General features: G+C 41.5%; 1 protein-coding gene across 5 annotated transcripts in view; it reads right to left on the bottom strand.

Moving 5' to 3' along the window:
• Nucleotides 1–2,955: 2,955 nt before the first annotated feature.
• csw (protein tyrosine phosphatase non-receptor type corkscrew) overlaps nt 2,956–13,626 on the bottom strand; it is a 23,096-nt gene continuing 12,425 nt past the window's right edge. For 2 of the 5 annotated variants that reach the window (XM_017179349.3, XM_070288045.1), the window contains 8 exons: nt 8,849–9,011; nt 7,643–7,822; nt 7,454–7,571; nt 6,432–7,369; nt 6,264–6,354; nt 6,002–6,191; nt 5,404–5,930; nt 2,956–5,305 (listed from right to left, as the gene is read on the bottom strand). In XM_017179349.3, the coding sequence (XP_017034838.1) occupies nt 5,190–5,305; nt 5,404–5,930; nt 6,002–6,191; nt 6,264–6,354; nt 6,432–7,369; nt 7,454–7,571; nt 7,643–7,822; nt 8,849–9,011 (2,323 nt within the window). In that variant the 3' untranslated portion in view covers nt 2,956–5,189. Of the gene's footprint in view, nt 5,931–6,001; nt 6,192–6,263; nt 6,355–6,431; nt 7,370–7,453; nt 7,572–7,642; nt 7,823–8,848; nt 9,012–9,092; nt 9,174–13,626 lie in introns of those variants that run through there. The other 3 variants (XM_017179348.3, XM_017179346.3, XM_070288046.1) reach the window with 2 other exon arrangements.

Here is a 13,626-nt window from a genome sequence, read left to right as displayed (position 1 = left end):
TTCAAATTTTGAAAAAATGTACTACATTTGTTTTTCTTACAAGCAAAGGATATATATGATTTATAGGGTCAAAAATGACTCCATCAGCTTCTGACTTAAATTATAATACCCTACTAGGGTATAAAAATATGGAATAGAATGTAATTATATGTAGCAGTGGAATTGCACTCTTCGTTTTAAGCTGGAAAGATGAATACTTGAATAATTATCATTACGCCCTGAGCCTGAAGTAAATCCTAAGCGAAACTGAACTGTAAAAAAAACTAGAAACTTAATTTAATCTCTAAGTGAAACTGATTCTATAGAGCTAAGCAGCTAATTTATAAACTACTTTAAGCGGAGAAGGCCGCCGTTTGCGGAAGGAACTACGAATATTTACATGGCACGCGCGCGCGTCTGCCACATTATTATAAGATATATATTTCAGTTTTTTTTAAAGTTCCGTGTGTATACTTTTTTTTTTTTTTAACTTTTATTGCTATTGCTAAATGAAATATAAAGAAAACTCACTGCATAGTGTTTCATAGATGTGAAAATGAAATTTTAATTGTGTTTTATTGGGGCTTTCAAGGGATTACGGCGAGGGATTAAGAGAAAAAAACAAACTGTATAAACTATTGCGAGAAGCTAAAAGTATGAACAGAACAGGGATTACGGTGACGGATTGAGAAAAGAAAATAAAGCAAACTGTTATAAACTATTGCGAGAAGCTAAAAGTAAGAACAGTAACATTTTCGAAAGGTTATTTGTAATATGGTTTATTCAATAATATATATTTCTTTTTCTTTCAAATATGCAGACACAAAAATGTAGAATATATCTCAATTATTATTATCCGTATTATGTTTTGAACAGCTATGCCTCTTAAGGTTTTCGGTTTTTCGGCTTTTCGGTTTTCATTTGAATTTTCCAAAGTCGTTCTGATCGTTCTGTTTTCTGTTTTTGCTTGGATTTACATAGTACATATAGATTTGCTTTAACATTTACAACGAGGTTTCATCTATAATTTATTTGGTGTTTGTCTGACCTTTGTCTGATTCTCACACGATCGTCTCGTCTTTTTTTATCTTCTTCGTTTTGGATTTGATTCTTATGATCTAAAGCTAGAAAAAACGTTTCGTCGCGTTTCGTCGTCGTGGGCTTGTTTACCATTTTGTTCTCTGGGAGTTATAACCTATAAGTATCTGCCATCTCTGCAATCTTCTGTTGGCTTCCATCTCGAATCGGTATCTTTCAACAATATTCGTTGGGTATTCTACACATATATATCTAGTGCTCGTTGGCCGATTAATTTTTGTTAATTTGTTTCTGGTAGGAAAGGAGAACTACTTCTTGCTTCTTCTTCTGCCCTCCTGTGTATATAGATAGATTTTCAATTTTAAAATGTTTTTCTTGGATTCAATGGGGGAAATTGCGCTTTGTCTTCACTAAATATATTTATATATATATTCATAGTCCCATATATATGGACTATAACACTGGTATTATGCAATTGGCAACATTTGAACAAAGTAAACATTCTCTTATTATTATTCTATAATTTTTTCTTCTTTATTTTTTTTTTTTGCGCAATATTAAAACCGCACCGAGGTTTCTCCCTAAAAAATCGAACCACTTTTAATGGGATTACGAACACGGGGTGAGGTTGCATCTGTGTATCTTGCGGTTAGCTTATAGACGTACTAGGATGGTCTATGAAGGGGGAGAGGGAGATGGGAAGGGAGGTCTGAGGTCTGAGGTCTGAGGTCCGCGAATATTTAAAGTAAAGTAAGTCACTTGAGCGATTTCCTCTTGGTGTCTTGTGGTTATTACTATGGATAATTGGTGTCTGGCTTGCATACGAGATCTTTACGGTTTATCGCCTATATAATATATTAATATTGTGTATATATTAATTAAGTTAAAGCGTTTCCTTGCTCTTGGGCTGTGTTGGTGTTTGCTCCACATCTATATTTTGATTTCGGTTCACTCTTATGATCTTAACATCGTTGTTTTTGTTTTTTATGTTTAAGTTTATGTTCTTATTTCGTATTTTATTTGTATGATTTTGTTGTTGTTGGTGTTTTTTGCTTGTTGTTGCGCTTGAGATGAGGCCTATGTGTTGACTCTGCCTTTTGTGCTTTGGCTGTTGCTGTTTCTGCTCCTGCTCCTGCTCCTCCACCAGGTCCTCCTTGTGCGTATCCGTATCCGTATTGGGTATTCGATTATCCACCTCCCTCTCTATCTATAGCTATAGAAAAATTCAACACGATTTTATCGTTGGGACCCCGCGTCCACAATGTTGGGGTCCCCATGCTCAATGATCAAAAACAATTTGAATCCGCAGCGGGACTCACACAGGTTCACCTTCGCTTTTGGGGGCCACTAGGTCGCCGCCCAGTCGAAGCCAGGCTTCGACATGCTCCATTTGAATTATCATATCATAGGCTAACTATATAAAGTACTAGATCACGCACTTACATACACCTTCACCTTCTCCTCCTCCTCCTTCTCCTTCTCGTATCTTCTCCTATCCTTGCTCTCGTTCTGTGCATCTCTGGTCACTGCCTCTAGAAACGCTCTGGAGATGCTGATGGTCAGGGGTCAGTTGATCGGTTGATCGTTAGTCGGCGTGGGTGGGGTGAACACAATGAGTACTTATTGTTCTAGCTGGTAAAGGGGGATCCTGCTCCGCCCTCTCCCTGTGTGCGCTCCTTCCGGTCAATGATTCTCCTTTGGCGACGGTTACTTTTGGTCGGGTCTTAAGGCTTGTATGGGTTCTGGGGCTTGTGCTAGGTGCTAGTGGGGATTCGGTTCGGGTTTGGGGGGGAACTTGGATTGGGATTTGAAACACTCACAACACTCAGAAGGCAAAGGAAAGGCTAAGAAGGCTAAGAACAAACATGCAGCGGCAACAACAACTGAAAATGGAAAAGCGGAAACTGAAATTCAAACGGAAATGAAAATAAAATCAAGTGCTTGTTGTATCGCATATAAAATATTTTATTTTTTATGTGTATAAATACAAATATAATTTGTGTTGTTGTTGTTTTCTCTTTAGTTTTTTTTGTTTGTATTTTTGTATTCGTTTTTTTAGTTTTCTTTTGTTTTGCATTTTTTTTCTTGTTTCGTTGCAAGATCAAGATGAATAATAACAATTTAAAGCACTTACAAAAAGCATAAGGTAAAATATGATAAAGTAAGGGTATATTTTAAATATATGTATGTACTATATATGCATGGATTACCTCCCTTAAGCAATAATCTAGTTGTTGGGGCCTGTTGCTGATGCTGCGCTGCTGTCTCTAGATTGTGAGTTCTTGAGTTATATATGTATACGTATGCATTCATTCCTGTATATTATGTACGGTTTATATTTTCCTCCTTTCGGGTTTTATCTATATATTATTTCTTTATTTTTGTCATCGGTTTTCAAGGTACTGTGCTTATATATTGCATATAGAGTTTGATTCCGCTTTAGCGTTAGAAATAATAATAATAATAATAATAATAATAATAATCTTATGATATAATAAAAACACTCGCACATACGCAGAAAGAGAAGACACAGGGAGAGAGAGAGAGAGAGAGGGGGAGAGAAGAAAGGAAAAGAGATAGCGAGACACTAGCAAATACAAACAATCACACGAATCAATAATCAATAAGTTCTAAACACAATTTCTTGTCAAAAAAATCATTTAAAATGTAACACAATGTGCCAAGGCGCTCTATTAATAATTTACAATTTAACAAGAAAGGAAGCTAACTTCGGCAAGCCGAAGTTTGTATACCCTTCCAGGGTTCAACTTTGAAATGTATCATAAGTAAGCCAAAAATGCTTAAATTTCAATTCGGAAAGCGGTTCTGTGTTGGATTTTATTAGTTTAAAAAATTTTTGCAAATTTTTGAAAAATTTAATGATGTAACCCCTTATACATTTTTGAGAAAAATTAAAAAAAAATGTTCTTTTCGGACATAGCTAAAAAGATTCGCCTGTTAATGCTGATCAAAAATATATATGGCTTATAGGGTCGGAAATGACTCCTTCGCCGAGTTACTAGCTTCCAACTGAAATTGTAATACCCTGTAAGGATATAAAAAACACATAAAATCACTACGCTTAAAGAAGAAACCAGAAGGGGGTGAAGAAATAGAGATTGGGTTCCAGAGATATACACATACGCACAGATCTTGTCCAGCTTTTGTTTTGTTTTATTTTTAGTTTAGTTTTTTGTTTTTATGTTTTTTTTTTTTTTGGTTCTTATCCTAGGGACGACACGCTTAAGCGTTTCTTAGCTTTCCTACTTGTCAAATCTGATCTGATCTCATCTCGTTCCATTCTCATCTGTTCCGTTCCGTTTTTATCTGTTCTGTTCTCGCTGTTTCTCGAATCACAATCAACGCTTTTGTTTGTATCTCTATCGTTACGTGCCTACTGCTTGCTTTCATTCTGCTTTGAAGGTTTCCATCATCACCTACTCTTTCCGCTTCCCCTTCGCCATCCATCATCAAGGGTTTTTCTTTCGCTTTTAGCTTCCGTTTGTTGAAATGAACACAGTTTAACGCTTTTTTTCGAGCGAAATCCGAAGGGGGAACAAAATCTTATTAAGAAACACTATCTTTTGCATTTTTTTTTTGGCGGCTCTGCTGCAGTTCCGCTCAGATTGTAATGCCTTAAAAAACTATTACATAAATATGCCTGGGTTTTTTGGGTTTGGGTATTTGGGGAACACTTACAACATAAAGCGAGACGACGTTAACTATGTTTACATACATTCAATACAACTACAACATACAAGCACTACAAACGACTACAAAAAAATATATATATAATATATAGATTAAAGATTATAATTAATAAAAAAAAAAAAATCAGGGGGACGTACGTACAACAGTAAAAATGGGACTGGGGTTTTGGGTTCGGGTAACGGGTAACGGGTAACGGTTAACGGGTAACGGTTAACGGGTAACGGTAACGGGCTTGGAGCTGGGTTTCGGGTTGACATAAATGAAAACCATTCGTTGTCTGTGTGCGTGTGGGTTTTGCTTTTTGTTTTGTTTTTGTTTTTTTTTTCAGTGCAAGTGGTTGCAATTTCGCCGAATTAGCATTTTGCAGCATCTCAGCATTTTCGTTCGCAGCATTCGCATTTCTGTGTTCTGTGCTCAGTGTCTGTGTTCTGTACTGCTTTATCGACTTAGAAATTCATTTGTCATGTTTTGCGCGGCGGTGTCGGTGGCGGCGCAGCGGCCACTGCTTGTGGGGACGCGTTTGCATGGCTCGGCTGACGCTGGCCGATCATGTCTTTGGGAATGTTTTTGTATTTTGCTGAAAGATGACGGGACTGGTGAGCAACTTGAGTATACCGGGCCGCGGGCGCATCGGCGGCGCCGGCTGCATAGACGGCGAATGCGGCGACTGCTTACCTGCTCCCGTAGCAGGAGCAGCTGCCTGCTCCTCGCGCTGCTGTTCCCGCTGCTGCTGCTGCTTCAGCGAGTCGCTGTAAAAGTTCGACTTGCGCATATTGCCCAGCCCCAAACCGATCCCGCCCTGCAGGGCATTCATGTTACCATTGCTGTGTCCGCCGCTGCAGCTGCTGCTGCCATTGCTGCTGCTCCCATTGCTGTTGCTGCTGCTGCTGCCGTTCCCGAGACTGTTGTTGCTGCTGCTTCCGCTGCTATAGTCCTTGGTGCCATTAATGCTGCCACTGCCTGCCCCTCCAGCGGCATTATTATTGTTACAGGAGCCGCCGGCACTGGTGGGCAACGGCGGCTGCTGCTTGGAGGCATGCTTATTGCCTCCAGTTCCGGGCATACCAAAGCCCATGGCCATCGAAATGCCGGAGTCCTGGCTGCCCGGCGTAGACGGTGCCTTACTCGATGCTAAACTTATGCTAGAAATTGCTGGTGGTAATGGAGATCTTTGTGAATCGTTGCCAATTTCGCCGGTGTACCTGTAGAAGGAGTAGATAGGTGGCCATTAGCAAGGAAAACGAAGGGAGTAAACTGCACTGCAGCTACTCACTTGATGTTGGTGTACTCGCGGCCAACCTGCAGGCTCTGCTCCTCGGCCCGCTTCCTGGCGATCAGCGTCTGAATGTAGTGCTGCACCGCATAGTAAACGAACTTGTACTGGGCCTCCGTCTGGACAAGACCAGAGCGCTGCGACCGGACCATCTGTATGGTGCGCTGGATATCGATTTCGGTGTCCAATCCTGGTTAGAATAAAATGAAGAGTACGGTTTAAGGGATCCAGGAACCAGAGAAAATCCTAAGCTAATCCTTACCATTGCGCACAATCTGGTCGAGAATCATGTCAATCACAATGAAGGTGCCAGTGCGTCCAATGCCCGCCGAGCAGTGCACACAGATGGGGCCCTGAGGGAGAAAGAAAAGCACCAAGTACATCATTAGTTTCCCCCGTTTCCTGGTTCTTCAGTTTTCCTTTTACTCACCGGTTTCTCGCCCGCCTGGGCCAGGTTGCCCTGGCGTGTGTTCACATCCTGCAGGAAGTTCAGCACGCAGCCGGGATCAGCGGGTACACCATGATCGGGCCACACCTGGAAGTGGTAGTGGTAGATGCGGCGCGCCGGCTGCTCCCGCCACGAGACAAGAAACTCGCGCAGCGTATAGTCGCTGGTAGAGTTCTCCGAAACGCACTGAATGCGCGCCGGCCCAAAGTGCTCTGTCTTGCCCTCGTCGGGCCAATAGCGGGCGCACTTTTCCTTGCCGCGCTCGTACTCCTTGGTGGTCATAACAATGACGCGCGTGTTCTCTTGCCAGACCATGTTCCAAAAGTCCGTAACGGTGTTCACCTGCTGGGTGAGCAGACAGCCCTGGGTGGCGATGTATGTCTTGAACATTTCACGCTCCCTTTCCCTCTCCCGCTCCGCCATGGACAGTGCTCCGCCGGAACCGTAGGGCGTCTCACCCGAATGCTTCTTTAGCAAACCGGCTAGACAACCGGTGGCACCCGACACACCGGAAATGCCGGAGAGGCCCGAGAGGCTGGTGGGTGTCCCTGGGCCCGTGTGGCCATTGGCCAAGGAACCCGTGGATGGCGAGGATGAGGCCGAGGATTCGGTGCGTTTGTGCTTGCTCAGCGAGTCCGATTTGCGGCTGCAGGTGGCACAGTTGCTGTACGGTAGCGTGGCGCTTTTCACGGCACACTGGACGCAGGTCTTGTTCAGCAGCTGGCAGTTGGGGCAGTTCCGCTGCGTCTGGGCCGCCGTGCAGGCCGGGCACGATGGCACCGAGCTGTTGAGGCTCTCCGACGAGCTGCTCATGTTGTACAGGTCGCCATCGGTGGGCAAACGGATGTAATTGGCATTGATGTACTCAGCCCCGGCCACGCCATGGTCCACATCCAGCAGCTTGACGCGCGTGTGATCGTCTGGGGGAAGGAGAGGGATTTAATTGAGACTCTAGTATGGGTTTTCCCTCTAAGAGAATAATCCTATTGGAGGCTAAAACTCACATGGCAAAATGTTGCGGTATCGGTTCTTCAGGCGGTTCTCCGTCTTGTAGCCCTCATTCCGCGAGAATGTGTCCCGACTGTCCTGCTGCAGTGACTCGAACTCCTCCCAGAAACCGCCCTGCAATCGCAACGATCATGTGTTATAGATCATCCCAGCCCAGGTGGTAACCAGTGTTTGAGGATACTCACCTTGACCAGCTGCTCTACGCGAGCATTGATTCCGGCCGCCGTTATCCGGGTGGCATTGAAGGGCTGTCGCAGATGCACCACTGTACCGCACGTCTCCACCATGGGATTACGCTTGTAGTGCTCAATTAGCTCCGACAGAGTTCCAAATGATTCGCCGCCTCCAACGTCGTACTTCTTATCCTGGAAATCGAGGGGGTTATGGGTTAAAAATAGGGGTAACTTGGGGAAATTTAATATTAAGAACTGATTAAGGGACTTACAAGATCGAGAAAATTCTAGGGAATTTCCCCTATGGGGGGTTCTTTTTTTAGCAAGTAAAGTTTGGGGTATGGGGACTTAGGGAGTTAGTATTACAATGCGGGACACGAGTGCATAGCAATGAATTCGATGAAGCGTCAAGAGATTAGCTAATAAAATCGAAAACGTGACTGCAATGTCAAATGCTAACAAAATGGGGAAAAAGGCCAGCGGGACATGTAAATGGCATAATTGCAACCGCAAGCCGCAAGCCGCAAATAGACGCGCATAGCAAAATTAATAGTAAATAGTAAAAGGTAAGTTATAAATGGAAATATAGCAAATAAAAAGAAAAAAAAGTACACAACATAAAGTTTTCTGGGAAATCCGATAAAAACTTGAAAGGCACTGCTTGGGCAGAGCTTAGCTGGCTCCTTGTTGCAAGCAGTGGAGGCATTGGTGTGAACTTGATATTACAGTTCATAATTTACGATAATTAAATTAAGCAATTAAATGCGAATTATAATCGATTAATAATCGTAGAAAAAGTTAATATTTTAAAACTAATTTTTAAAGAACTTTAAAACATAATCTTTAATGTCTTCTTAAAATGGAAATTTGTAAAATTCTTTAAATTGAATTATCCCAATTTCTATTTATATATTTTTTTTTCTTTTTTTTAAGGGAACAAATTCATTAATTTTTCTTCAGCTATCGAGGGCAGACTGTGCCGTTTTAGACACATTCAGCACAAATGCACAACTACACACACACACACGTGTGACACTCGACTTCGGAGAGCCCAAGGTCAGGCGATGAGGAACTTTATGGGCAGTGCGACGACTTTGTTGCTATACTGCCATCGATTTGCATTTGCATTATGCACTTTTCCAATAGTAAAAAAAAAACGGGGGGTTTTGTTACTGGACTTGGGGCTTACGCAGAAGTTATTATGGGCTTGAAACTCACCTGCCATCGGATCATGACATGCGTTACTTTGTCATCCGTTCGAACGGAGAGAACGAAATCGCCGGGCTTGCTCTGAGATTCACGGACGAGAAACGAACCATTCTTGCCCCGCTCCAGGATCAATTTTTCCGCTTCCTTGCCGGAAAGATTGCCATGAAACCATCTGTAAAGGGTAAATTTCAAAGGGAGCAATTAGTATACATTTAAAGTAATTAAAGGAAACCCTACATATGTCTATATCTACCAATTGATGGCGCATCCAACTGAACAGTTTTTACGGGACTCACTCGGTCGCTGACTAACTGACTGACTGACTGACTGAGTGCGACTACGTGCGAGCTCGAAATGCAATTACAAACTATACGAGAAGCGCGCAAAAGCGCAAAATACTAGCACCAATTCCGACAAAACAACAACAGCAGCCACAATAACAAGAAATAACAACAACCAAATACAAATCGAATATAGGTACAGTGCAGTCTGTATAGTAGGGAACTAAACATTCTTAACCGAAAGGTCTAAGTGTAAACGATACATTAGGTACTCGGGCGCCACTATAAACTGTTTTGTTTACTATTGATTATAAATAATAAAATATATATAAAGATAAATATAAAAGACGCTAGGAAAATATTTTTAGTAGTATTATTCGGTTATAAGGTCTCACTGTATCGAGCAAATACACAAGCCAAAGTTGGAAGAAAACATTCAACAACAACACGGCCACAGCAATAGCAATTGCTTTTTTTTTTTTTTTTTTTTGGTTTTTGCCTTTTGCTTTTCCAAATAGTATTAGCAATGCTGGTAGCAACAACACGCATACGCCGTGTGGAAAAGTGCAAGTCGAATCAAAGCCAGCAGCTAGCTACTTGGGACTTGGGGCCGGGACTTATAAGTCGACCCGTCCGTACGTCCGTCGTCTGCTGACTCGACTTGACAGACTTGAGACTGGCGATTGCCATCGCCAATTGCATTTGCAATTGTGACTGTGATGTGACATAGAAAAACGGTAGCTGAAAATTAAGCTTACTAACTTAATACAGCATAAAAACCGCGAAAAAACACACAACAAATTAAGCTCTGAGCACCGATGAACTGCTTAATGACGATCCTTAGGAAGAGCCCGAACAAGCAGTGCAAGTAGTGCTGTACTTCACTTGGATTTTAATAATTAATTATTAATTGTTTAGTTTTAATCACAAATACAAAATATCTTAAAAGAATTCCTAGTATACAATACAAAGAATTATATTTTAATTAAACTCCAACTCCAGTCTGAATTCATTTAAAGATCAGATTACCATCAGTCTCGATCTGAGGGTATTTCGCACTTCGATTTGCACACCTCAACGCACGGCTTATTAGTTCATTGGTTTTGTTTTGCTTCGTTTTCCCTCCTACTTACTAGTTTGCATAAATAACACTAACTTAAAAAACTCGCTTTGAATGCCATTATCGACCATGTGCTGTTGCTGCTTCTTCATCTCTTAGCCTGCTTTCGAGTTCGTCGCCACCACAAAAAAAAAATAAAATAAATAAAACAAAAGAGAAGAGAATATACTACGAAATCCAAGCAAAATCTAGAAAACAATTGACAACATTGGAGTTGTCCTTAAGCCGGTTCCAATTCACTGCCTTTGGGGTCATAGATATCATAAAATATGTCATCGAGAGCGAGCAAATTTGGGTGTTGGGCAGCTTTAGCAGGTGACTCGATCTCGGACTCATGTTTTATGTATGCTGTATGCTGTATCGGTTCCCCCGGATATCCCCTCTACACGGAAAACAAAAAGCTAATGCTAACAGATAGAAGTTTCTGTTCACAAAACGATCGCATGGTATAGTTACAGATATAGGGATCCTGTCTTGGTATTATTTATACTATTCATTATATTAATAATTAATAATTATGATAGCTAGCTAGCTCGTTTTTTTTTGTGCATATTGATTGGTTATGCCTTTGCCAAGTCAATATATCTTCCGCGTGCGATTGTGTGTGCGACTATTAATAGAAATTCATGTAGAAACAATTAACATTACATTAGAGCGTCGTGCATTTCAATGCTGTCTGTCTCTGTCTCTGTCTTCCTTTCGCTCGCGCTCCCTCTCTGGGACGGCCTGTTACAGATTCAAGGTGGTCCCGAACGCGATCGCTTGGTAGTGATAAGAATGAGTTTTATAGGTTTATTTTTAGCGAAAACGGAAGTTGGAAATCTATTACGAGCCGGTATCTGCTGGCACGTAGGCAGGACACACCACTGCTTGTAAATGTCACGTAAACTGCTTGCCAGAGGCAACTGTACCCCACAGTTCAAAGATTGCTATAAAAACGGTGAAATTATTTTTATGAGTTAATTTTTAATATTTTTTTTTTAGGTGTCTGACAAAAGTGGGGTAAAAACAACATTCAATATCGACAGCTATTTCCGTTTGAAGCGATCATGGCCAAGATTTAAGAACTGCGCCTTCTTTGCGATGATTCAACAATACTGACACAACACACTCGACTGTGTGGAAAGGTTCTCGATATTTGCATAAGACAATTCACAGTTTTCGGACCACATCTATTAGCACATTTCGCCTTTAGCTGATCGTTTATTTGCAATTATCTGGCAGATATCGCTTCGAAATTCGGGTCTGTCTGACCCCGTGAAATCGAATTGAACTTGGCAATTATCATCGCCTCGAATCGGATCGTATCGGAGATCCGATTGCATCGATATATCATATCCTTAGTGAAAGACACTCAACCCAACTGTGTCTCCACCCATATTTCGGTGTTGATACTTAATTTTAGCACTGTGACGATAGCACGCACTCACAAATTACTTTGACGGCCCCAAAACCCCACCTACCCCGCCTCCCTTCCCTTTTCCCACCGATTTAAATCGGGCCGACTGGACTGGAGTTAATGTAAGTTAATCGCGGGCGAGGCGACAAAAATATCGACAGAAGCAGGCACTACCTCCAGGGCGACGTCAGTGAAAATTTCACAACTTTTTGCATCATTTACAGTTACACTTACGTACAGTGCCTGCTGTTGTTATATTTGCATACGAAGGAAGCTGCACGCCATTCATGAAAGCGCCGCCTAAGGTCAACAAACAGATTTACATGCCGAGCGTCGAGCATGTGCAACTTTTTTGTACACAATTCTGATTCGGAATACTGGGCATATATATATATATATATATATATATATGGTTTTAATCGTTTCGTTTGTCACAGGTTTATTATTATTTTTTTTTTTTGTGCCATCGCACCTGGGAAAGGCGGCAGCGAAACGGGTCGGCACTGAGGCCTGGGTTGCCTTCATTTAATTAACTTCTCCGAAACGAAAAGACAGCAAATGGGCTTCGCTGCTTGCCCATACCCTAACCGCCCACGCACAAGCAGTGCATGGAGGAAGTACAGTCTGACTTTGTGTCAAAAGATCAAGCAGTAACAAAACAAGTTGACAAGGTTAAAGTTAATTTTATGAATAGAATTCGAAATGGAAATCTTGTACAGTAATTGCGGAAAAATTGAAGCGTCAGTGAAAACTTTCCTGGAAGTTTTTCCCCTCTTAGTAATGGGGCCTTTCCACGGAGAGCATCTTAAAGTCGGGGAGTTGCATGAATTTGCACAAATTAAAGCGTATTTATTTGATCAGCGGCAGTAAAAACAAAAAAAACAAAAGAAAGAATTATTAATAATAACAACAAACACGGCACACACAAGATGATTCCGTTGTGCAATGGAAAAAACGGAAATATGCAAAACAGAAGGCAGGCAGGCAGGCACCATTACTTGAAATGTGATTTCATAAATTGTTTATCAGCCGAATGGGAATGGGAAAGGAAAACAAAGCCAGAGAGATCAATACGAAACAGCATCTCGGGGGAGAGCTTCCCCATTGTTGACCTAGTGAAGTGACAAGTGACGAACGCGTGACTTGCCTTTAGCACCGGAAATTGAAGATTGAAGATCGTAAAACGAAGCTATTGTCAAATCATTCCAACATCATTTGATACAGTAATGGTTGGAGGAGTGAAAAGCTCTTCAAATTTGAAACTAAACTGTAGATATACAAGCCTATTCCCCTAATCGATTGAGTTAACAAGATGAATAACTTGAATATAATGAATTAATTTCGATTAACATCGTCCACAAAGAGCAAGCTAAAACCGGACATACTTCCAATTCAAGCTCAAGATAATTTATTGAGGCAGACACAGAGGCTGGCATAATCGTATGTAGATTCTTGGGAAATGTGCGAACCCGAATGGAGGATTCCAAGACTGGGACAGCCCACGCAAAACAAACAAATAAACACACAAGCCGTGGAGATAAAGTCTAAAGACCAAGAGATCGGCTGGAAGCCGGAGAATGTGGACATCTCAGACATAGGTAAACATTCGGTAGAAAAGTTAACTGGCAGATAATATTTCCAGTGCAGTGAATGTTCCCTGGAATGCTCTCAGTACCCAGGTATCGGGTTCAACAAGTGCGTAGTTCCCGAAATTATTAACCCCAACAACTCAATCAGCTCGCAGCTCTAAATGTAAAAATCAATAGGGATTTCGGCTTGACAATGGGTTAATTGAGTGAGTGGGTGATTTTATACGTAAATATGTCATATATGAGGCCCATTCTAAAGCCGACATATTCATTCATATTAGAACGTCAATTTACGACTTTTTTCCTGCCTCTTTTTATGTTGTTGTTGTTTTCCCTGTCGAATGCCTTGCGTAAATATTTACTCATTTTGCGTGGCAATTTTGAACACATGACAATTT

This window comes from Drosophila kikkawai, chromosome X (genome assembly GCF_030179895.1).
Source record: "Drosophila kikkawai strain 14028-0561.14 chromosome X, DkikHiC1v2, whole genome shotgun sequence".
NCBI classification, from domain to species: Eukaryota; Metazoa; Arthropoda; class Insecta; order Diptera; family Drosophilidae; genus Drosophila; species Drosophila kikkawai.
This window is presented reverse-complemented; position numbering and strand designations above follow the sequence as displayed.